Source organism: Dreissena polymorpha, chromosome 4, assembly GCF_020536995.1.
Source record: "Dreissena polymorpha isolate Duluth1 chromosome 4, UMN_Dpol_1.0, whole genome shotgun sequence".
Taxonomy (NCBI): Eukaryota; Metazoa; Mollusca; class Bivalvia; order Myida; family Dreissenidae; genus Dreissena; species Dreissena polymorpha.
In genome coordinates this window covers 106,272,616-106,300,100 of record NC_068358.1, presented here as the reverse complement: position 1 = coordinate 106,300,100, position 27,485 = coordinate 106,272,616, and the positions used below count along the sequence as shown (strand labels likewise).

Here is a 27,485-nt window from a genome sequence, read left to right as displayed (position 1 = left end):
TGACTTAAACGTGTACATGTGATCATTTGACTTCATTTGACGTACTGTCGCCTTCCTATGTGGATGGTTCCACTAACAGCATCGTCGTACTTTTAAGTAATAGGCATAAAATCAACCCATTCAAATGGGATTGTACTAACAGGATTCCGTACAAATGTCTCTTGACTATTCTGGCTTACAGGGACGATTTCTAGAAAGGACATAACTTGTCTTTACAAAAACAATAAACTCAACTGTATCCATAGCGTTTTGGTTTGATTTAATATCTTCAAAGATGCCATCACTTTATATTGTACAAAGGCGTTATAACAACGTTTAAAGCGTTTGTACGCTTTTGAAATTGGCGTTATAACGCCTTTTTAAGCGTTTGTACGCCTTTAAGTTTGCGTTATTACGCCTTTTTATCATTTGTACGCCTTTTAGTTTGGCGTTATAGCACCAGTTTTAGCGTTCTAACGTTATTACGCCTTTTAAGCGTTTTTACGCCTTTCAGTTTGGCGTTATTACGCCTTTTTAGCGTCATTACGCGTTTATTAGCGTTATATTGCATTTGTTTGCGTTATTACGTGTTTGTTATCGTAGTTAAGCCTTTATTTGCGTTAATACGTGTTTGTTATCGTAGTTTCACCTTTATTTGCGTTAATACGACTTCGAACTATTTTTATGTCCCCCACCACTATAGTGGGGGACATATTGTTTTTGCCCTGTCTGTTGGTTCGTTGTTTTGTTCGTTTGTTTGTTAATGTGTTTGTTTGTTTGCGTCAAACTTTAACATTTGCCATAACTTTTGCAATATTGAAGATAGCAACTTCATATTTGGCATGTACGAGTATCTCATGGAGCTGCACATTTTCAGTGCTAAAAGGTCAAGGTCAATATCATCCATCAAGGTCAAAGGTCATATATATGGGTCAAAATCGCTCATTTAATGTACACATTTGCGATATTGAGGATAGCAACTTGATATTTGGCATGATGTGTATCTCATGGAGCTGCACATTTTGAGTGGTGAAAGGTCAAGGTCATCCTTCAAGGTCAAAGGCTAAATATATCGAGACATAGCGTTTCACATATATATCGTGTGTTTATTTTTACTTTTCAGTGGTACTAATGGGCTTTCGTACTTTTCTGATGTTAGTTGGGACAATTTTCTGATTAGGCTGAATTTTCCAGTATAAATGCATAGAGCTAGTGCCACATTGTTAAGTAAAACGACCACCTTCAACTTTTGATACTATGTTTGAGTTTATGTCTAGAAATAAAACCTGTATACATTTATAACTGGATACATATGCACTTTTTCCTGATTAGGAAACTATTTTCCCAATCAGGAAACCTCTGAAACTGACAATTCCGATAGTTTCCCGGTAGGGAAATTTGGTTTCTAATTCCGAAAACCACTGATTTTACCATGTTTACGTAGATTATACAAATTGTGTTACTATATTAAAAGACAACCAGGCCCTTAAAAAAATTTGCCCGGTAAAAAATTGGTATGTATGTCCTCTACAGAAAGGAAGTGTTGAAAACAGATTTTTTGTATATTAAAGTTTTCTCCCAGTCCATTTTCTGAACCCACCATAAAATTGCTGTTTATTTCCCGATCGAGAATAAAAATGCAAATTTTGTCCATGAGTTTCCCGATCAGGAAACCAATATGGAGATTTCCCTAGTTTCCCGAACAGGAAGTTTCTTCCACTGCAATACCCAGCTGGGTATACGACCTTGGCTTAATATTTGCAATAGTTTGAATACCCAATACCCAGCATGATATTCGAACTTAGCTTGCTATTTGCTCAAGTTCGAATGTCCGATAGAAAGCTATGTATTCGTCTATGGCCTGATATTCGCTTAAGTTCAAGTGTCCAATTTACAGATGATTATTCGACCTTGGCATGATATTCGTTCAAGTTCGAATACAACATACCAAGCTAGATATTCGCCTTTGGCTCGGTATTCGCTAAAATTCAAATATCCAATATGCAATCGTGTATTCAATGTTCGCTATACATTTGATTAATATAAGTTCTGGATTCAGAATAACCAGACACGATAAAATGAAACCAGATCAAGTATAAAGTACATATCTTGCTTGATCAAAAAGCTTTAGAGATAGTTCAATTGAGTTTATCATTCAGATCATCGTCAGAAGCAGGAATAAGGTTATAAGAGGAGGGAATTGTGTACAAAGCTTGGTTGTCTAAGCCCATCTATAGCCCCACACAAAAGTAAAAGTTAATTTGTTTAAATTTGATAAAAATCTTAAAGCGAATTACAATTAAAATATTATAGCTAAAAACAAGATTCATAATGCGAAAAGAAGTTTAATCAGAAATAATCAAACGATATGATCTACATACGTAAGTAAGAGTAAAACTTATTCGACTTTGACGTAATACGACACCGCGCTACTATTGACATCTGATGACGTTATAATTTTTAAACGATGTGCTCTCTAAAGCAATCTCTTGCACGATGGTAACATAACATTCATCTCTGTGTTAGGCTCGGAAAGAAGTCCGTCCCAAATAATGTGATTTTAAGTCACATGATCAAAACATTCAAAGTGACACATCCATTAAAATGCGAATTTTAGAATAACTACTTTAAGTGCTGTATTTCAAGAATTTAAATGGACTTAAATGTGTCACGTATTATTTAATACAGGGTGTACACAACAATGCATAAACAGTTGAATCTGTGTTAAGCGACCACATATGGGAAGCAGCAGAACTGACCACTTACAGCAGGTGGCTGCTTAATAGAGGTGCATTTGCACGATTAAAGGTCATTTTGGATATCAAAATAATGCCTGCTTATGACAGGTTTTTGCTTAATAGAGGTGACCGCTAACACAGGTTGGACTTAATGAACTGTAATTAAGTTGCCCCCGCTAATTTCTTTTTGATAACTGTTCGCTACCAGATGAGAATATGAGTTCCTTGCTTAGTATCTCGCTTATGACGTAGTAGAATGGTCGCATAATGAACATCATATGTCAACATCAATTTTACCGGCGAGAGCGCAATGAAATAAGTAGCCAGTTCCCGATAATTAGTCCTGTCTTAGGTAGGGTATGTAGCCCGTATTAAGATCTATATAAAGTTAACAGGCGAACTGTCGTTTAATGTGTTTTCTACCAGCACTTTCGGTATATATATATAGATGGCTTAAATCTGTTAAATGGTTAGTCTGACATACCTGAGAGGATTTATTTAAGTACAAGTCACAGGACAAGTAAAATCTTTACCAGACACTGATTAGCTGTTCACTGCTGCTCTCTCATCTGCCATAACCATTTTGAAGCTGATTCTGCTTGCCTGCAGACATCTTATATTGCCCGTCTCCGTGCCATTCCAGTGATGCCAAGTACTCTGTAGGCCTTCACGACTGAATGCCCTGCGAAGCCCCGACTGTCAACCTCCATAGGGAGGTTTCAATTCTTTCATCCTTGTCGTTGGCAAGCATCAAGTAGTGGCTGGTATTTGACCTTCTTTCTCTCGTGTTCTTCCTCCATTCGCTCTTCCCATGGCACTGTCACTTCTAGATGCTATGCTATGATGTGTATTTTCTGGAAACATCCTGGATATTTATGAAAAACTAGAGGGCCTGAAAGACCTAAAGTCGCTCAGCTGAAATACAAAGGAACTGACATTCTCAATGCAGCCCCAGTAATCATTAGATCAAATCTTCTGACCAGGTTTCATGCAGAGTAAACTATAAATGTAACTTTTAGAGTGCTAACAAGGTTTTTACAATAGCATATTAGGATACATTCCCCGATCCCTGGCGGCTATGTTTTTCAACAGACAGGAACTATGATTTAACTGATCCAAGATAGCGTTACAACAACATTTCTGACTAAGTATTATGAAGATTTGACAATAAATGTGACTTGAAGAGTGTTAACAAGTTTTTACTTTAGCCATATAAGGAAAAATGCCCAGCCCCCACCCCCTGACGGCCATGTTTTTCAACCAACCAGAACTATTTTCAAACTCGTCGAAAATATCATTGGGACAGATCTTGTGACACAGATTCATTAAGATCGGACAATGAATGTGGCCTTTAGAGTGTTAACAACGTTTAACTAAAGCAGTATAAAGCCATAGAAAAAGGTGCCCGCCCTATGAGGCCATATTTTTCAAGAAACCGGAACCATTTTCGAACTCATCCAAGAAAGCATTAGCACAAATGTTCTGACCAAGTTTCATAAAGATTGGACAATAAATGTAATTTTTAGAGTGTAAACAAGTTTTTACTATAGACATATAAGGAAAAAAGCGGCCATGTTTTTCAACCGATTCGTCAAAGATATTATTGAGACAGATCTTCTGAGTAAGATTCATGAAAATGGGACAATAAATGTGGCCTCTAGAGTGTAAACAAGGTTATACTATAGCCATATAAGGTGAAAGGCCTCGCCCCCTGGTGGCCATGTTTTTCAACAGACCAGAATCATTTTGGAACTCAGTAAAGATGTCATTGAGACGTATGTTCTGCCAAGTTTGATGAAGATCGGACCATAAATTTGGCCTCTTTGGTGTAAACATGGTTTAAATAAAGCCATATTTGGAAAAATGCCCCGCCATATGGTTTGCAACTTGAACCATTTTCGAACTCCTTCAAGATATCATTGGGACAAATATTGTGACCAAGTTTCATGAAGACCGGACAAAGGATGTGGCTTGAAGAGTGTAAACAATGTTTTATAATAGCAATATATAGCCATTTAAGGAAAAATACCCCGCCCGCTGGTGGTCATGTTTTTCAGCCAACTGGAAGAATCGAACTCGTCCAAGATATCATTGGGACAAATCTTCTGACCACGTTTCATGATGATTCGACAATTAATGTGGCCTATAGAGTGTTAATAAGGTTTAACTATTAGTCATATAACGAAAAATGCTCCGCCCCCTGGGGGTCATGTTTTTCAACCAACCAGAATCATTTTCCAACTCGTCCAAAATATCATTGGGACAAATCTTCTGACGAACGTTCATAAAAATCAGACAATAAATGTGGCCTCTAGAGTGTTTACAATGTTTTACTATAGGAAATATATAGCCATATTAGGAAAAATGCCCCGCCCCCTGGCGGCAATGTTTTTCAAGCAACTGTAACCATTTTCGAACTCGTCCAAGATATCGTAGAGACAAATGATCTGACCAAATTTCATGACGATTATACTATAAATGTGTCCTCTATAGTGTTAACAAGGCAACTGTTGACGCCGCACGACGCACAACGGAAGACGGACAAAAAGCGACAACAAAGGCTCACCATTAGCACATTGTGCTTAGGTGAGCTAAAACCAACACCATCTCCCAATAAAGAGAAAAGACATTCTTTCCCATCTTCAATAAAGTGTCAACAACAAACATGAAAAATTCAGTCCTTGAGTAAAATCATGAAGCTTTCAAATGTGCAAAAGTGATTATTCGTGAACATTCTACAGAAAAAGTTAAGTTGTTTTATTCCTGCACTGTTCTGCTTGCCCAAACCCAGAACGTAATACACCCGCTTTTCAACAAAATGGTTTTCCATTTCCAAACCACGTACTGCATTATTTCAGTGAGAAGATATCCAGGAAGTCAGTTGTACCCCTAATTAATTGTTTTGTTTTACCTCTTTGTGTGCGCTTCATGTGCGCACACACAAAATTATATTCTTTTTCCACAATCATATAGCCTAAATTCACAAATGTGATCAGTGATAAAAAATAAGGAATTTTAGGCAATTCCATCAATGCTTGTATGGTTGTATGAGTAATAAAATGACATTTGTCAAGTGTTTGTTAATTTGATGTAATTGAATACATGAATATAATCATGTTTTGTATCATGTCATCTTTGTTTGCATGTTTTATACTGTGTTCGTTGTGTATTGAGGCTATTGACACCACTATTGTTATTCTTTTTCATTTAAATATGTGTGCCTGTATGCATTGATAATGGAAGTGACTAAATTTAAGAGCCATTCTACAGAAAATGTCTTTTTTAAAACATAAAAAGAAACAAGAGCTTTTTTGTGAAACACAATGCCCCCTATTGCGCCGCTGGAATAATGACGTTATTTCGTCGAAAAAATGACGTCATTTTACATTTAAACAGTCAACATTATTTAATATATGTTATTTATTTTATTATATATATATATCTATGTATGTGCATATATATATATATCTATGTATGTGTATATGTATGTATGTGTATGTGTATATATGTATGTATATGTGGGTATATATGTATAATATCTATATAATAATATATACACAGCATACAATTCCTAATATGTAGCGACTTCCGAGTATTGGCGCGTAACGTCACGTTCACGTCGGGTAACGTTACGTCATTTATTTATATTTTTGTATTTACTTCCGTTATGATCGACAGAAGAAAACGCTATGTTAAGTTGTCTTAATAATCGTTTACTGAAGAAGGCCTTTGGCCGAAATATTTAATAAAAGAGTAAATGTATGAAGTTTCAACATTATTTATTTTATCGATTACTGTTGTGTGTAAATAAAAATTTAGTTTGCTGTAATTTCTATGTTGGAAATTTGATCAGGTAATCAAACATTTATTTCATGGATGCTTGGTGAACAGTATACACTTATTTCATGCATGCGCGGTGAACATTCAAAACTTTTTCCCAAGGTATCAGGGATGACTTCGGTACTGTTGCCCGAGGCCGATAACAGTTCCAAATGTTAACCCTGATACCGAGGGACAACAGTTTTGACTGTTCACCAAGCATCCATGAAATAAGTGTTTTATTACCTGATCAAATTTCCAACATAGAAACAACAGCAAACTAACTTTTTATTTACACACGACAGTTATCGATAAAATAAATAATTTGGACTGTTTAACTGTAAAATGACGTCATTTTTTCGACGAAATGACATCATTGTTTCAGCGGGCAACAGTTCAAACTGTTGACCGGTCAACAGTTCGATATTAATCGGTAACAGTTTCAAACATTGCAAATTTCTTTTTCGACGAGGAAATAGCCAAAAATAATTAATTATCATTTATATAAGACATCAGGTAGTAATCTAAACTGTTGTCCCTCGGTATCAGGGCTGACATTTGGAACTGTTGCCCTCGGCCTATCAGCCTCGGGCAACAGTACCAAAGTCATCCCTGATACCTTGGGAAACAGTTTTGACTGTTCACCGCGCATCCATGAAATAAGTGTATATTATCACATGCTTGACGTCGTGGGAGTGTAATAGTCATTACGTTTTTTTTCATAATAAACTAGTATCATAACACTTTTACGTGACGTCGCTTTTAGTGCACGGACGTCGATTCAATTTGCCGCGTTAATATAGGGAAAAGGAAGACTTAATTAATGTCAGTATTTATAAGCAATAATATTGAACATGTGATAAAAAGCATAATTCATGAGTGTCTTTTGACATTGAATTTAATAAACTCGTTGAATAAAATGATAAAAATGCTCGGCAGAGCCTCGCAATTTATCAGTGTATCGAACTCGTATAATAAATTCAATATGAAAAAAAAAACAATCATGTAATATCCTCTATGTCCGATATTATATTGTCGGTCAATAGCTTACCGTCATTAATGTTTACTATGTGTGTGCAAACCAATTTAAAAAAAATTGCATTCTGTATTCCGTTATTTTTAGTCTTAAACAATAGAACAAACAACTATTTTTCACAAACAAACACAAACTCGTATTTGTATTTAATAATCATGAACAAATGTTTTAGAACATTAAAGTAAGTTCCATACAAAAGTTATTGATCTCGTTGAATAAAATAATATTTTCCGAGGGTGCTTTCCTTTGGGCGAATGTTACTTTCTTAGAAGTTGCGAGACCATAAATTTTTGACTGCATTTATTGAAAGAGGACATATTTATCTTTAAAATGATACCGGTCTTGAAAATTTGATTTATATGAGATACAAGAAAAATGCTTTGAAAGTTGGCAGTTTTATAATGGGACCCTATGGGATATAGAATTAGTGTAATACAACCTGTCGAATTTTTCAAAATGGCGCGGAAAACGAGTGGGGAGTCATTGTGCGAAATAACTCGCTTAGTGTTAATAATACGTGCCTTTTACGGTTGATAAATGGAAGGATAAATAAAAAAAAAGGTCAGTGATGAGTTTATGGCAGTTGCTACTTGGAGATAGGCGGATTTATTGAATGCATCGTCTGCTGATCCAGAGTGTCCTTTAACAAGCGTCTGCGTGATGTGTCAAAATGATCGTTTTAACAGATGATGATGTAAACGGAGTTCGTCAATATATTGCGGAAATTACGCGTTTTCTAGAAACTTACACTTGGTTAACAGGAGCCTATGTATCGGTAGTATATACACGTTAATTGTTTGAGACACGAACGATATACTGGAATAGGAATTAGTTAGAAGTCATATGTTTTCGCGGCAATTACCAACTGAGTTAGTTTCTAAAGAATTAAATTATACATTTGATCATGATCATTTATAATAAACTAGTTATACGATGATAGATCATAAATAATGACCTTCACCAATTTTTATTTATGATTATCAAAAGTTTTGCAGAAAACATTTACTTGACAATAATTCATTGTTATTATTAGTCTTACAATGGCAGAAGCATGTGTATCCTCTTGATAAATACACCTGTACAATTTAAGTAAACAGATTTTAAAATAGACATGGGTTCTTTAGGTGTCAGCCTGTACTAAAACCCCTATTTTGGACATGCAAACAAAAAAATGTATATGTACATTGGCAATTGTTTACCAAATTACTACCAGTGATTTTGTTTTTCCCATTTGGGAAAAGTACCTGTACTAGCCAAATAGGGAAAAATATGCACGAAAACCCCTGAAATTGGGAAAATTTGCGTTGTGAAATCTTCATATTGGAAAATCGGTGTATTTTATTGTTTGCTCCCAAATACTTTTAAATTGATAACTAAGTGCTGTCAAGTTGTCAATACTATATTTACTTAGGTTCAATCATAGAGCTGCATAGTGAAACTAACTGGAAGTTATTTTTAAAAAAATCAAAAAAATATGGAAACCTTCAATTAGGAATTTGTTTTACAGTCATTGGGAATTTGTAGTTTTTCTTAATTGGTAAAGTGCCGTTTTTCGGTACTTTATACACATACATGCCATAATTTTTCAGACATATTCCGGGACATTGAGTTTAATTGTCCGGCACTTTTGCCGATTTTCCGGGACATGTATAAAATGTAGTGATATTTATAGACATATGCATTTTTGGTACGTTTTTTTTTTGTTTCGCATCGTTAATTGCAAAAGTTTGAAAGCCTATCCGAAATACACTTGATCTATTAATTTCAAATTAAACATTACTACTTAGATCGTCAACTTAAAATCCGGACAGTCACACAATAGTTACACACTTGTTTCGCTGCTACACACATTTCACTCGTGATCTTAGTGTCGAAGCACCCTGTCTTTTGGTTGAACTTTAAACTCAACAGAGATTCGATCGTTGTCATGGCTAAGTTCTCTCTGTCATCCCGCGGAATTTTCTTCAAAACACTGAAACAACGCTCCGGGTCAGGGTTGGAGTGTGGCAGCGTCATCGCAGCGACGGCCAGCTGAAACAACTGGGGGAAGCGTGGTTTCTGCAGCGGAGTTTTCATTTCACCTATTCCCGCCCAGAAGGGATCCAACGTCATGCCCATCTTTAAACGTTATGTTTACTGGGGGTTTAGAACAAGACAATAATAAACCTAGTGAGGATGACGTTTTTATATGCTTACTTTTTACTCAACTTCTTTGTCGTTTAAACGTGCGAACATAAACTGCTTTTAATTTTTTACTCAGCGATGTTGGACTTCAGATGTGTGAACAACTATCCTTTGCGTTTACGCCGGTGGAAATAATGGCATAGTAGATTAAAGTCAATTAACAACCACATTAAACAATGCCGCCTTTTTGGTTTGACCGCGAACGTGAGACAATCGATATGATAACGGGACCCCTGTTAATTGATCGATTTTGACACGTAGCGTAGTTTGCCTATTCGGGTAGGCATTGTCATGGAGACGCTGCAGATATACACAGATTCGAGGTGCAGTTAAGCCTAAGATAAGGTACATGTATATATGGATTTTGTAAATTCCGGGACTTTTGACAGATTTCCGGGACAGCCTGACAAGTTCTTCATTTCCGGGACAGTCCCGGACAATCCGGGACGTATGGCATGTATGTTTATACAGGAGGAAAAAAATCGCTGACTACTGATATTCAAATACACGTATTTTAAGATTTTTCTTACAAAAAAGTGACTTATTACAGATTTGTTAAATCTCCTAATAAACCCTTAGATCACACACAACATTATGTTATTTTTTATGAATTATGTGATTTTAATAATCATAAAACCTACTTCCCAGTGAAAACTGGAAATAATGTGAATGATGATTGTAGCAATTGTTTATAAACAGCGAATAAATTAAAACTTCTTAAAATAAAATAAAAATCCCAGCACATCTCAATGTTTATTTAAAGTGGACCCAATAACCTCAAGGAATGTTGGTAAGATCTGGACCAATGTCAACCACGGAAATCAGTTAAATCTTGAAATAAAATTTTCAGGACTTCTTCTTCAAAGACTATTGGAGTAAACTTCCACAAGGTTGGCAGCGGTCTTTATGCCAGATTCAAACAGATAGTTTAGCAGATCTTCTAACTCATAAACAGATAACCTCTAGCAGGTACCTTGATTACTTTATTAATTGTTTTCATACAGTCTCTTCCAGGATTCCACCTTACAAAAGTATATCGCCCATGCATACTTTGTAGTGGCCCCAACTAGGAGGTCTACTCAAGTCTACTGTACCAAGAAATTATTTTTCACCAAAAATATTGCAAGTATCAAGCTGTTTTAATGTTTTTTTGGGTCTTACACACTATAAATTTTAATTATACCCCAACACACCCACTCAAATTTACAACAGATTGGGCTAGTACAACTGAAATCATATTGACAGGGAGCAAAATTTTAGTGGCCAATTCTAGCCGGTACTTGCAAGGATACTGAAATTGTCAAAATAATTAGACTTTATCTACCAATTATATCAACCTCATGTTTAAAGGAGTAGGTTACTGCACTGATTACATACAGGTTAAGTTGTTTTTCCTTGAATGTTTTACCACAATAGTTTTATTCCTATTTAAAGGCATAGTCATGTTAAAAATATAGGTCAAATAGATAATCTTTACATGATGGCTCATTTGTTTTTCAAATAATATTTTAAATATTATCTATGATTTTGCTTTCAGTAGTATACCACCATTGTCTCTACTGTGTTTTCAAGCCTGTTGCCAAAAGCTCTCCCTGGATAGACACCAAGAAAAAGATGTTCAAGATGCCATAGGGAAACTTACAGGTATTTCTATATTGCTGAGTGTTGTGAATACCTCATTAAAGACATTCTTGGTCATGTATTTATAAAGTTGTCAATACAAATTTTCATGGTTGAATTTCCTTCATTTTTTAGATAAATTGATATGTATTTAGTTTGCTATTAATTCATGTGCATTGTAGATGCTGCATGCAGTATCAATCAGGGGATTGAATCAGATGCTGCTACTATGCAACCAACAGGTTTGTAATCTTACAAATACAGAAGAATAACTACAAATCCTGATTATAATCAATAATGAAGTACCACAATCAACTTCTGTTTTACCATCATTTTGTCTTATAAAGGAATAAAATCATTAAATCTTGTTCATAAATAATAACTGTTGTATAAATAGTTATTTTCGACTTAATGTAATCAGTATCTTTTTTTTTTATTTGTAGACACTTAACTCCTTTAGTACAGTTATGAGCCCAACTGTACAGCAATTCCAAAATTATAAAACAATATTAGAAATATGTAAAATATGATTATGTCTATATTGTTTTTTATCACATGCCATACCCTGTTTCCATTGTAATATGACCATTACATTTTTTTTTAAATACACATGTTTAATACAACATTTTTAAGCGTTTTCATTGGTTTAGTTTTCATTTATTGACCAATCGCATTTTGTTATTTTGCTGAAATGACTTTGCAACGTCAAATGACGTCACGAAATGTAAACAATAATTGGGATTTATCATTATGTTTGCGTAAATATTTATTTAACTTGCTCATTTAAAAGCATGTGATAAAAAAGATCTGACACTTGTTGTCATATCATACCATAGTTTATTAAACTCGTCCAGGAAATTAGTTAGTAAGCTCGCCAAAGGCTTTCTTACTAACAAAATCCTGAACTCATTTAATAAAATATGGTACGATATGACAACCTGTGCCAGATCCTATATATACAAATAATTGCAGTGGATCATTTACAACTTTAACAATTGTGATTAAACTTAAATTAAGCGGCGCTCTGAGAAAAGTGGGCTTAATGCATGTGCGTAAAGTTTTGTCCCAGATTAGCCTGTGCAGTCCGCACAGGCTAATCAGGGACGACACTTTCCGCTTTTATGATATTTTTAGCTTTCAAGAATGTCCCTCCTTACCGTAAGGCAGAAAGTGTCGTCCCTGATTAGCTTGATGGCACTAAACGCACATGCATTAAGCCCAGTTTTCTCAGAACAAGGCTCAATTGTTTTTTGTTGATAACAGTAGTCTTCAATGTTTGATTTTTACATAAAATAAATCTGTTGTGGAACATTTATCAGAAAGTTATATTTGTGTACATGTGTATGCTCTATGTAACATAATGTCTATGGTCACTTTCAGATGTGTCAGGTCAACTCCATGCCTACTTTCGAAAGCATGTGAAACCAAAGAAGCAACATGAGATAACAAATCTTGGCAAGGTGTGTTGTGTACTATATTGGCATCTTTATAAACCAATCAATCTTAGCATAGTAACAACATCCTGAGTAAACAATAGCGATTTTATAGTTTATCTTTTTTTACTGAATACTGATAATGCAATTTTGGTCATGTTGATAATGTACAGAAGATATAAAATAAAGTTGAATATTGTATCAACAGTATTTACTGAAAAACTTTATTGACCGCTTCATAAATATACAATTTTGACATAATAAAAGACACATGGATGAAACTCAAATTTTTTTCGTCACAATTAATATATTTTTGCAATGCTATCAATGAACTATAAAACATCAAAAACACTTTGGCATATGCTATATCACATGAATAAACATACCTCAAGAAAAAATATACAAAAGACGTCAATATTGTTATGGCAATTTTTCTTATTATTCTCGCATTGTAAGTTCTGCTAAAAACTACAAGTGTTGCCTCCAATTGTTTATACTACCTGTTTTCTTTTTCCCAGCTTTAAGGGGAATAAGCCATTGACTTGTTCACTACAATAACTTTTTCCAAACATGATTTTGGTGAACATAACCCTTCCTTATTTTATTTGAAAAGCGCTCACAAAAAAACTTGTTTTGGAAATGCAGAAATGACAGCAAACGGCTCACTGATGAGTGATTTGTGATAAATCTTATTGAATTAAGAAATATTTTGTCTAATGGATTGTTAACATCAACAAATGTATATGGCCTTATTATAATATTATTTCTCCAAGTCAGTGTTTAGAAAATAAGAGATTAAGAAATTAAATAAGTTTTTTGGTGTTAAATGAGAGGGGCCCAGATTATATTTGAACACAATTAATAATGCAAAACAAGAATTGCAACAGTTCACTCATTGGAGTAAGTATTCATTTTAAGATCCATGATATGCTGAAATAAGCCATCACCTTTCTGTCCGTGATTCAAGAAAACTGTTAATAATGTTTTGGTCCAGTTTTATCCACTCGTCCTTAAGATACGGGGTTTAAGGATTCTCCATATACAAAAGTCAATTGGAGCAGAATCTGGTAACTTGTTCATCTATTTGTCATGGTCAGTAAAGTTCACTTTCTCCTTCTTCAGTAACTGGAGTTTTGTTTAGATGTGTGACTTGAGACACTGTCCTTATGGAATGCCATGGACGTCCAACCTTCTGGACACAGTTTCGTAACGTCATTTCAAAGAAATGGCTTCAATACCTTATTGATATGAAACTTGATATTTATTTTAGTTCTTGTGTTGATCAAGCAAATATCGTTTTTTTACTGTATAAGAGACACAAGCCCATGCAATGAAACCCTTTGCAAAAGTGACCAAGCTTCAGGAAATAAGTTAATCGCTAAGTTTTTCGCCTTTGCTCATGTAACAAACTTTGTGACACCTGTACAAACCACCTTAATAGAACATTGTGTCATCGGAGGTAACAAAGTTTTTCTATCTTTCACCTTTTAAGTTTTAAAGACCATGATCTTGCCCTCCTCTTCTTTATTTTTGCCCATGTTAAGCTGATGAACCTTGCAATTTTTTCTAAGTTAAGCTTCAAATATTTTGGTAATAATGTTATAAAACACATTTCAACAGTATCTTAACTTTGGCATAGGATGGCCAGCATTGATATTTTGGCATTGATGTTGAACATTTTCATGAATGTTCTTGATGGAGCCCAAGGATATCAAATACTAGTATCCTATTGCTTTCAACTCATTTTGAATACGTCTATATATGTGTTTAATCTTCATCTATCCTTTCCACTTAATCACTATTTTTTTGACGCACCATGCTATTAATGACATAGAGTGATCTTGAACCCTCAAGATTATGATTGTACATGATAGAGAAAAAGCAATTAGGATGGTTTTTCACACGGTACTATCTAAACGTGCATACAGATTTTGTTCAAATATGATCTGGCCACCTCTGGTATCGCATAGTAAGAAGGCAGATTCATTAAAAATGTCTTTTTTGTGATAGTGGGAAGGAATTTCGGACCGTGCACATATTTGACATACTTTATGGTGACAATTAAACATTGAACACCAATATAAAATGCATCCTTCGGGTTTATGATTTTTTAACCAGGTTTTCCGAAGGAAAAAACTGGTTATTAGATTGGCGAATGCGGGCGGGCGGGCTGGCTGGCTGGCGGGCTGGCGGAATAAGCTTGTCCAGGCCATAACTATGTCGTTCATTGTCAGATTTTAAAATCATTTGGCACATTTGTTCACCATCATTGGACGGTGTGTCGCGCGAAATAATTACGTCGATATCTCCAAGGTCAAGGTCACACTTTGAGTTCAAAGGTCAAAAATGGCCATAAATGAGCTTGTCCGAGCCATAACTATGTCGTTCATCGTCAGATTTTAAAATCATTTGGCACATTTGTTCACCATCATTGGACGGTGTGTCGCGCGAAATAATTACGTCGATATCTCCAAGGTCAAGGTCACACTTTGAGTTCAAAGGTCAAAAATGGCCATAAATGAGCTTGTCCTGGCCATTACTATGTCATTCATTGTGAGATTTTAAAATCATTTGGCACATTTGTTCACCATCATGGGACGGTGTGTCCCACGAAAGAATCACGTCAATATCTCCAATGTCAAGGACGCCACGACTAAAAATAGATTTAAAAAAAAAAAAAAATTACAAAGGGGGTTAATTTTTTTTGGTCATTTCAAAAGTTCAGTTTGAGTTTTTTCCCTTTATCAGATTTTTTTTTCACAATGAAAACCTGGTTTTGTGACAATTTTGTCCCTTGTTTTAGCTTTTTCACTAAGAATGTTATGGTGACCGATATTTTTAGTATGTAGTATGGCGCAAAATAAAAAAAAGATAACAGTTCTTAGCAGCTTTTTTTTAAAGGGACCATTTCATGCTTTTGGTAAATTCACAAAATTAAAAACAAATTGTTTCAGATTTGCACATTTTCTTTGTAGTTAGGATATTTGCTAGGAAACAGTAATACTGAACATTTACCATGCTCTTAAATATGTATTATATGCATCTTTACACAATTAAAATACCTGAAAACTATGAAGCGTTACAAACGCGAAAAGATTGAATAAATTGGATAGTTCTGTTGTTATGTTATAATTGTGACACTACGAGAATTGCTCATATAAACTATAAAATACATCTCTGACTGTATGACCACAGATGCCTGTTGGTAAAATGCTAGACTTTCACCCCAAGTGTCAGTGGTTTGAGTCCAGTTGAGGATTACTTCTTTTTCTTTCTTTAATAGTATTCTTGTTTTTTTCTGGAGCTATTTAGTTCTTATGTTTACATTTATCAATAAAGAGCATTTAAGACAAACTTCGATACATGCCAACAACTGTGAAAGGTCCCTTTAAATCACCCTCACATAAAACCTATGCTATAGGAGAATTTGTTTCAAGTGTTGCTGACTGCAGGTGATCTGGCACCTGTCTAAAGCCAGATCGTGTGGTAGGGTGGTGGATGTGGGGTCAGGACTGGGTCACCTCGCCAGACTGCTGGCATTCGGACATGGCCTTCATGTGACCTCCATAGAGGCCTCCGATTCACATGCTCCCAAGGCCAGTGAATATGACAGGTTGGTAAAATATTGGTCATGAAGATCCATTGATTATTGCATGTAAAACCTATACTGTGAAATTGATAATGATGCAGTAATTTTAGTAGTTTAACAGTCCATTCAGCAACATGTATTGCTAACAAGATTGTTAAATATTTTAGTTAAATTTCATCATTTTTAGCTCTTGGAGTGTAGAAAAGGAAGAGCATCATGGTCAGTTAGGGAAAGTGAATGTATATTTTGTTAATTTATTTGCAGAGAAATTGACAGAGAAATCAAGAAGAAAATGGAGGTACGTTTAAGTGAGTTTCCACGCTTAGCTATAAAGTAATCAATTTTATTGTTGAGACTGTTGTGGAACGCTCGGTATAGAAGTCAGATTGGTGGAGTGTGTGTGTTTGTGGGTATGAACAATCTCATTGGTAATGTGATTTAAAAATATTACACCACAAATGACCACTATGAAGTGTCGCATGTGTCATGCAACACCTGTCTTACCTCAAAGGTCAAGGTCACAAAAATAGGTCAAAAGTCAAATTTGAACACAAAACAGCTTGTCAGGACTATAACTGTGTCATTCATCATTAATATAGATAATGTAACACACATGTCAGTCATGAAAAGAGGATTATTCGCATGTAATCTATGTGTGCCTACATAAAAGGTATAGGTCGCACTTAAAGATCAAAGTTTACATTTGGCCAAAAAACAATATTTCCGGACTGTAATTTTTTATCATGGATCATACAATTACATGTACATGTGTATGCAATAATTTATCACAAATGCTCACCATAAGGAGAGGTTTGTTACCACTGGGACAAAGTTAAGTCACACTTACGTTCAAAGGTCAAACTTGTGCATGATGCATATACAAGCATTAATGACTAATGGCAACATTTTGTATACTATTCTGACATACCTTTTACTACTATGATCAGTCCCCAACACACACCCATTCAACCCTATTTTTTTTAAATACTTCTTCAACACAGGAAACGAACATGAGAGCGTTTTATAAGCCTCAGGCTTCTGATGCAATCAAGCTAAAATAAATAGGCTTAGACTTGTTTTTGCTAACCTGATTTTTGTTTTGATCACTTAGAATACTCCGTGGTGGACATTGTGTTTACCTTGCAGATGTTGGGTGACAGAGTTACTCGCCCAAAACATGTGACCAGCATGATCTATCCCAACATGACCACTACACAGTTCCTGGCTATCCTGGACAGTGACAACAGGCCTGATGATCAAAGGAAGTCAAACATGGCATCAGAATCTGATAAACAAAGGGAGGCAACTATGGTATCAAAATCTGAAGCTGATAAACAAAGGGAGGCAACCATGGAATCAGAATCTGAAGCTGATAAACAAAGGGAGACAAACAGGGTATCAGAATCTGAAGCTGATAAACAAAGGGAGACAAACATGGTATCAGAATCTGAAGCTGAGAAACTAAGGAAGGTAACCATGGTATCAGAATCTGAGGATTGTGACAGAGATTTCAATAAAGCTTCATTGTTAGGCAAGCAGAGGGATAATAGTGGCACACAAATAAGTGCTTTTTCTGACAGTGAAGATTTTAAGCAATTTAAAAAACAATCCCAATCAGATATTCATGAAAAATCCAAAGGAATTAATATAAAAGACAGAAATAAAGAATATTGTAATGTATGTGATAGCAAGACATATAAAAGGCATAGTGAGGAATCCATGAACTCTGAAATTATAAGAAAGGTCAGAAAATCAAACAGTGATTATTCAAATTTACATGGAAACAAAAATTCAGCAAATATTGTGGTTCATAGTGACATATGTTCTAATAACTCAAAGTCACAGGAACACTCGAATCAATCTGTTCACCATCTAACAAACAGTATCTATAATCAATATAGATCCAACTTAATTTTTGACAATACCAGTGAAAACTATGATATCAAAACACATATTGCAGACAATCAAAATAATGCTGATACAGACAAAGATGCAGACAGAGATGCTATACAGACAGAGATGCTGATACAGACAGAGATACAGACAGAGATACAGACAAAGATGCTATCAGATATGATATGCATGACAACACTTGGTCCAGCAGGCAGCGTGACACTGAGTTTATATTGACAGGTCTTCACGCCTGTGGAGACCTGACCCCAACAGTTCTCAGGTTCTTTGTCAGACTGTGATGCTGCGGTGGGGCTGGCATCTGTTGGATGCTGTTACATGAAGTTGACTGATGATAGGTGTGTAAGCAAAGGTCCTTGCTAAAAAGTTTAGTGAGCCAAATATTCCTTGTGAGCATCCTTCTGATAAAACTGGGCTTTAAGCATTTACGTAAAGTGTCATCCTAGATAAGCAGATGCAGTCCACACAGACTTAATAGGGACGAGGTTGTTTTTTGTTTTGCTTTATACTTTATAGCCTGTGCCTTATGAAGTGGAAAAAAAGCGAGATAACCCATGAAATTGAGAAAAAATAAAACATTAATATGATAATAAATAACAGTACTCCAATTGTTTATAAGAGCAGGTTTAACTGCATTCTTATATTTATATTATAAAGTGCTTCAGACATATATGGCTGTTTAATAAACTCATCTTTTGAGGGAAATTTTGGTCATATTTTTGGGAACAAATGTTACTTTTTTGCCCTGTTTCTTCTCATTTTTGAAGTTTCACACGCTTTTCTGAGGGGATGTATGCTATATTTGTCTACAGCTATAGAGTTAAAAAAATCCTGTCTCTGTACTTTCTGCCTTGCAGGTCAGTTACAGACCCTCCAGGGTTCCCGATGAGTGAGTTTGTGTCGGGTCTGCCTCACCACCAGCAGTCATATGTTGCTAGGGAACTAGCCTGTCACTTTGCAGACACTTATTATCAGAGGCTCAAAGGTAATAGGAACTTTTCAGTTATAGTATTGATCAATTTTAAAACAAAGTAAAGAGGTAAAATCAAAGTTTAGTTAATGTTCTTGAAGTCATATTATAAATAGATGTTTTATACATGATATTACTATGGAAAACACTTTGCTAAAAGCCAAGAAAGAAAAACAGTGAAACACTCTTTGTATTGGTTTACAATGTAGAAAGATACAAACACAGTTGAGTTCATGTTTTTGTTGTCATGGTATCATGTTTACAAACATGATGATAATATGAACAGTGTTCTGGGAAAACTGGGCTTAATGCATGTGCGTAAAGTGTCATCCCAGATTAGCCTGTGCAGCCCACACTTTCTGCCTAAACTTGATTTTCGGTAAGGAGGGACTTTCTTGAAACTAAAACTACCATAAAAGCGGAAAGTGTCGTCCCTGATTAGCCTGTGCGGACTGCACAGGCTAATCTGGGACAACACTTTACGCACATGCATTAAGCCCAGTTTTCTCAGAACTCGTCTCTTATGTTTAAAGCCTAGAAAAAAATCACACATTAAAACACACTTAATGTTAGTAGTTGGATTATTAATATGAAAAAACATTTTAGTCTTGCTTTGGAAAAACGGTGCTTAATGCATGGGCGTAAAGTGTAGTCCTAGATTAGCCTGTGCATGGCACAAAAGCTGATCAGGGACTGCGTTTTCCACTTTATGGACTTTCGTTAAAAGGAAGCCTCTTTTAAAGGAAAATCCAGTGTAGGCGGAAAGTGTCAGCCTTGATAATAAATCTGGGATGACACTTTATGTGCATGCATTAAACCTTGTTTTCCCAGAGGGAATTGTTGTTGCAGCGGACTCATCCCACCTGAAGATTCATAGCTACAGGGCTGCCCTAGAGTGGCTGGCTCACCAGTTGAACCCTGCCTTCCAGAGGTCCTCGGTACAGATACCGGCCAAGAAGACCAACACCATGGACTTTGAAAGGTGGGATGATTGTTACATGATGAGGCTTGTTATGGCAAAACTGGGCTTTATGCATATGCGTAGAGTGTTGTCCCACATCATTACAATAATTTTAAATGGGTAAACTTGGCTTTCTTCACCCCCTATCCCTCCACACACCCAACCCTGTTCCCAAATCTAAAATATTCTGGAGTATGCTTAGTTAAATTAGTGGCATGTTTGTATTATGTGGTATACTTGTTCAGTTGAAAGGTTCATTTAGTTAAACTGCTGTTCATCAATTAAATTTAACACATTTTAATAAGTTTCTTTGTATAAATTTATTGTTAAATATGCTTTTTAGCTCATCTATCTTTTGGAAAAAAAAATGAGCTATTGTCATCATCTTGGCGTCTGCGTCAGGCGTCCGGTTAAGTTTTGTGTTTAGGTCCACTTTTCTCATAAAGTATCAAAGCTATTGCATTCAAACTTGCTACACTTTCTTACTGTCATGAGGGGACTGGGCAGGCAAAGTTAGATAACTCTGGCGTGCATTTTGACAGAATTATGTGCCCTTTCTATACTTAGAAAATTGAAAATTTGGTAAAGTTTGTGTTTAGGTCCACTTTATTCCTAAAGTACCAAAGCTATTGCTTTCATACTTGCGACACTTACTTACTATCATAAGGGGACTGTGCAGGCAAAGTTATGTAACTCTGACTGGCATTTTGACAGAATTATTGACCCTTTATACTTACAAAATTGAAAATTTTGTTAAGTTTTGTGTTTTGGGCCACTTTACTCCTAAAGTATCATAGCTATTGCTTTCAGACTTGGAACACTCACAAACTATCATAAGGGGACTGTACGGAACAAGTTGCATAAATCTGGTTGTCATTTTGACAGAATTATGGCCCTTTTTTGACTTAGTAACTTTGAATATATGGTTAAATTTTGTGTTTACATCCACTTTACGTCTAGAGTATCAAGGCTATTGCTTTCAAACTTCAAATACTTTCATACTATCATGAGGGTACTGTATCTGGCAAGTTGAATTTTACCTTGACCTTTGAATGACCTTGACTCTCAAGGTCAAATAATTAAATTTTGCAAAATTTGCCATGACTTGGTTATTTATGATCAGATTTGATTGATACTTTGACAAAACAACTCTTACATGACATACTACAATAGGCTCCACCCAAATCATCCCCCATGCCCCCCCCCCCCCAAAAAAAAAAACAATTTTTATTTTTCATTTTTTTGGGGAAAGATCATCTTATAAATGACCACACTCTCACACTATAACCCCCCTGACCCCACCCCCCATTTTTTGGGGGGGAAACATGGTTAAAAAACAAAAATATTTATTATTATTATTTTATTTTGAAAGACCGTCCAGCTATCCCACCAAAGAACCCCCCCCCCCCCCCCCCAAAAAAAATAATTTTATTTTGGTTTTGCATTTCGATTTCTTATTTTTGGAAGATAATGTAATAAATGACCACACCCCCACACTAAACACCCCTCTCCACCCCACCCATCCATCTTTTTTGATTGAAGTATTGAGATAGTTCCCTTCACCTTTTAAAGAAAAATAGATGAGCGGTCTGCACCCGCAATGCGGTGCTCTTGTTTATCACATGCCATACCCTGTTTTCCATGTAATATAACAATATGAATATTTTTATCTTACACATGTGTAATATACTTTTTAAGCGTTTTCATTGGCTTAGTTTTCGTTTGATTGACCAATTGCATTTTGTTACTTTGCTGAAATGACGTTGCAACATCAAATGACGTCACGAAATGTAAACAACATTGGAGATTTATCATTATGTTTGCGTAAATATTAATTTAATTTGCTCATTTAAAAGTATGTGATAAAAAAGATCTGACACTCGTTGTTATTTCATACCATATTTTATTAAACTTGTCCAGGAAATTCTTTAGTAAGTTTGCCAAAGGCTCCCTTACAAACAAAATTCCTAAACTCGTTTAAGAAAATATGGTATGATATGACAACTCGTGCCAGATCCATATATATATGCCATCTTAAGGTTTGCCTATTTAAAAGGTCAAGATATAGTTAATGAAGTACTCGCACATGGCAGTATACATACGAGCCTTGCTTTGAGAAAACAGGGCTTGTTGCATGTTCATTAAGTATGTCTCAGATGAGCTGCATGTTTATTAAGTATGTCTCAGATGAGCTGCATGTTCATTAAGTATGTCTCAGATGAGCTGCATGTTCATTAAGTATGTCTCAGATGAGCTGCATGTTCATTAAGTATGTCTCAGATGAGCTGCATGTTCATTAAGTATGTCTCAGATGAGCTGCATGTTCATTAAGTATGTCTCAGATGAGCTTCATGTTCATTAAGTATGACTCAGATGAGCTGCATGTTCATTAAGTATGTCTCAGATGAGCTTCATGTTCATTAAGTATGACTCAGATGAGCTGCATGTTCATTAAGTATGTCTCAGATGAGCTGCATGTTCATTAAGTATGTCTCAGATGAGCTTCATGTTCATTAAGTATGTCTCAGATGAGCCTTTGCAGTCAGCACTGGCTTTACAGGGACAAAACTTTCTACATTTATTGAATTTTTGATTTAACAAAAGTCACTTTTTAGTAAAAAAATCCAGTCTAGGCAGAAAGTATTATCCTTGATATGCCTTTGCAAATTCCACAGCAAACCTGAGACAATATGTTACCCAAGTGCATTAAGCCCTGTTTTCCCAGAGCAAGGTTTATATCCTTCGCAGCTATGCCAGACTAGGCCTGAGGAAGCTGGGCATATCCTGCGACCACCTCACCAATGAGCTGCTGGCGCAGGCTGTTGCCATGACCACCAGATGGCGGGAGGTAGTGGCCTTCTACACGCTACGCCTTGCGCTGGCTCCGGTGGTGGAGACACTTGTCCTGCTGGACAGAATGCTGTACTTGAATGAGCAGGGTATGTGGTTTATTATATGAGTCTTGTTCTAGGAAAACTGGGCTTAATGCACGTGCGTAAAGTGTCATTCCACATTAGGCTGTGCAGTCTGCATAGGCTTATCAGGGAAGAACTATTCGCCTAAACTTGATTTTTGCTTAGTAGAGACTAATTTTAAATGAAAATACCATAGAAGCGAAAGTTCATGCATTAAGACCCGTTTTACAATATTGAGGCTCATAATTATTTAAATAGTAGCAGAGAGATAATAACTAGTTGTCATCTGTTTTCTATACTTGTTTGTGATATTTATAATAACTAGTTGTCATCTGTGTTCAATACTTGTTTGTAATATTTATAATAACTAGTTGTCATCAGTGTTCTATACTTGTTTGTGATATTTATAATAACTAGTTGTAATCTGTATTCTATACTTGTTTGTGATATGTAGAAGAAAATATCACTGTGATAAATCCATAAATGGATTTGCAGAAATAATTGATACATGTAGAGAGTACACAAAAACTTTAAATAAGTGATGTCAACCAATACCATAATAGGTGAATGAATACTCGATTGAACGCTGATTTTTAATGATATTCTTAGTTAACTTTGCACAATAACAGAACTGGACTTTTACTTCTAATAAAGTAACTATAGCACATTGAATAAACATTTTCTACAGGAACTGATACCGAAGTCTTAGTGATGTTATCAAGAGAGTTTTAGTCCTTTAATGACTAGGAAGTAAACTTCTGCAAATGGCCCCACAAATTAGAAGTTTTTATACCATAAGCAAAAAGATATCTCATTATTTTGCTCAATATAATTTGTAAAATTCTCCCATACCTCGGGTGCATTTGCATGTGAATACATTAATCAGTATTCATTTAAATTAACTTGAATGTAAATGTTGATGTTAAATAATTTTGATTATCAGTACATATCTGTGTTTGTTCACTAAGGACTTCTGGTGATTGTTAAGTATTAACCTTCCAGTAGCCAACAACAAAGTCTTACTATTTGTGCCTCTTCTTAATTTATTGACTATGTATCTCCACTTCACTGGCAATTTCTTACCATTATTGTTAACTAATAACTTCCAATAGGCAATAGAATATCATTGCACAATATCAGTTCCTCTTGCATGTGTAATTACCTGTGAGTTCATCTTGCATGTGTAATTACCTGTGAGTTCATCTTGCATGTGTAATTACCTGTGAGTTCATCTTGCATGTGTTACCGGTGAGTTTATTTTGTGTGTGTAATTGCCTGTGAGTTCATCTTGCATGTGTTATTACCTGTGAATTCATATTGCATGTGTAATTACCTGTGAGTTCATCTTGCATGTGTTACCTGTGAGTTTATCTTGTGTGTGTAATTACCTGTGAGTTCATCCTGCATGTGTAATTACATGTGAGTTCATTTTGCATGTGAAATTACCTGTGAGTTCATCTTGCATGTGTAATTACCTGTGAGTTCCTCTTGCATGTGTAATTACCTGTGAGTTCATCTTGCATGTGTAATTACCTGTGAGTTCATCATGTGTGTTTAATTTCCTGTGAGGTCATCTTGAATATGTAATTACCTATGAGGTCATCTTGCATGTGTAATATCATGCGGGTTCATCTTGCATGTGTAATAACATGTGAGTTTATCTTGCATGTGTAATTACCTGTGAGTTCATCTTGCATGTGTAATTACCTGTGAGTTCATCTTGCATTTGTAAATACCTGTGAGTTTATCTTGCGTGTGTAATTACCTGTGAGTTTATCTTGCATGTGTAATTACCTGTGAGTTCATCTTGCATGTGTAATTACCTGTGAGTTCATCTTGCATGTGTAATTACCTGTGAGTTCATCTTGAATGTGTAATTACCTGTGAGTTCATCTTGCATGTGTAATTACCTGTGAGTTCATCTTGCATGTGTTTCCTGTGAGTTTATCTTGTGTGTGTAATTGCCTGTGAGTTCATCTTGCATGTGTTACCTGTGAGTTCATCTTGAATGTGTAATTACCTGTGAGTTCATCCTGCATGTGTAATTGCATGTGAGTTCATTTTGCATGTGTAATTACCTGTAACTTTATCTTGCATGTGTAATTACCTGTGAGTTCATCTTGCATGTGTTACCTGTGAGTTCATCTTGCATGTGTAATTACCTTTGAGTTCATCTTGCATGTGTTACCTGTGAGTTCATCTTGCATGTGCAATGACCTGTGAGTTCATGTTTTATGTGTAATTACCTGTGCGCAAATCAGAAAGCACAAATACTAATGTGACACCACCACATTTTGTTGACTTTTAAAATGTTTATTTTGTTACCCCCTGCCAAAGATGGAGGGATATAGGTTTGGGGTTGTCAGTCTGTCAGTCCAACCATCCGTCTGTCACAAACTTTTTAGGGCTGTATCTCAGAAACTATATAAGATGTCAACATGAAACTTCATATGTGTATAGATATTAATGAGGAAAAGGCAGGGAATAGCAAATGAATGAATTGGCTTGTATTTTGTTTATTTTGCAAGATGCAGCATTTAAACTACCCTGCTGAACTGATGATGCATCTTACTGTATTTTAATGCGATATGAATTAGTTACAGGTATACAAGTTTATTATCTATTGTGATCCTTTCATTAACTTTGTCATTACTGTTTTGTCTATTCAGGTCTTGGAGGTGCATTGGTGCCAATTTTCGACCCAAATCTGTCTCCAAGGAACTTTGTGCTGCTATCTTGTAAACAGTTTTAAGATTTTTGCTAAATGTAAGGCATGTTTACAAGACATTTTAAAGTACCAATACCAATTATAACATAATACTTTGTTGATCAGGAATTTTGTGTTTCTATTATAAAATATTGATTATTGTATCTTTTTCAATAAAATATATATAGTTGCCACATTAAACATTTTAATTGTACAGTATTGAAAAAATATGGAAACAATAATCCTAAAATACTGTTTCAGTGTTTGTTACTGTTTGTGAAAAAAAGCAACAATACTAAATATAAAACAACAAGGGTTGTTTGTAAAACATGCATGCTCAAAGTTGTAGTGACATCCATTTTGTAAATATGTTTTTTGTCACTGTGACCTTGACCTTTGACCTAGTGACCTGAAAATCAATAGGGGTCATCTGTGAGTCATGATCAATGTACCTATGAAGTTTCATGATCCTAGCCATAAGCTTTTATGAGTTATCATCAGGAAACCATTTTACTATTTCGGGTCACTGTGACCTTGACCTTTGACCTAGTGACCTGAAAATCAATAGGGGTCATCTGCGAGTCATGATCAATCTACCTGTGAAGTTTCATGATCCTAGGCATAAGCGTTCTTGAGTTATCATCCGGAAACCATTTTACTATTTCGGGTCACCGTGACCTTGACCTTTGACCTAGTGACCTGAAAATCAATAGGGGTCATCTGCTAGTCATGATCAATCTACCTATCAAGATTCATGATCCTAGGCATAAGGGTTCTTGAATTATCATCCGGAAACCATTTTACTATTTCGGGTCACCGTGACCTTTGACCTAGTGACCTGAAAATCAATAGGGGTCATCTGCTAGTCATGATCAATCTACCTATGAAGTTTCATGATCCTAGGCATAAGCGTTCTTGAATTATCATCCGGAAACCATTTTACTATTTCTGGTCACAGTGACCTTGACCTTTGAATTAGTGACCTCAAAATCAATAGGGGTCATCTTTGAGTCATGTTCAATGTACCTATGAAGTTTCATGATCCTAGGCCTAAGCGTTCTTGAGTTATTGTCTGACAACCACCTGGTGGACGGACAGACCGACCGACAGATCGACCGACATGAGCAAAGCAATATACCCCCTCTTCTTCGAAGGGGGGCATAATTATAACGTCAAAATTTTTACAACCATATCCTGACTCAAATTTTAAATAAGATTTGTAGTTTTATTGATAAATGTAATATGTAAATTTTAATGTATTGCTCATTTGCAATATTTTGTTTTGTAAACAAATAAAGTATACACAATTAAAATGACGCTTGCGCTAGCGTCATATATGTAAATATTGTGTTTATACTTTATAGCTATCAGTGACAGTTTTGTATATCCCACATACCACTTTGACAAAGATATACAGCCTTGACAATCAATGCTGCAATTTAACTTTTGATGTCAAAGTATGACCTTCAAAGTTAGTATGTGGTGCAGAAAACCGTCGTGTATAGTTAAACATTTGTGCAATGTTATTTATAACTCCTTTACGCTACAGAGTTCACAAATCTGCTGTAAATTGACTTAAGTATGAAGTTTAGTACATTTTATAATATGTTATATAAAAATAAT

General features: G+C 35.5%; 1 protein-coding gene across 1 annotated transcript; it reads left to right on the top strand.

Annotated features, from left to right (window-relative positions):
- Window positions 1–8,189: 8,189 nt before the first annotated feature.
- Window positions 8,190–26,117, top strand: LOC127878885 (methyltransferase-like protein 25B). Its single transcript, XM_052425414.1, is given in 14 exon segments — window positions 8,190–8,347; window positions 10,607–10,725; window positions 11,294–11,400; window positions 11,559–11,618; window positions 12,757–12,836; window positions 16,262–16,422; window positions 16,663–16,696; window positions 17,545–18,525; window positions 18,528–18,578; window positions 18,580–18,647; window positions 19,167–19,294; window positions 20,111–20,261; window positions 22,989–23,179; window positions 25,825–26,117. Coding segments are annotated over 14 exon segments (2,319 nt in total). The 5' UTR covers window positions 8,190–8,242; the 3' UTR covers window positions 25,908–26,117.
- Window positions 26,118–27,485: the final 1,368 nt, after the last annotated feature.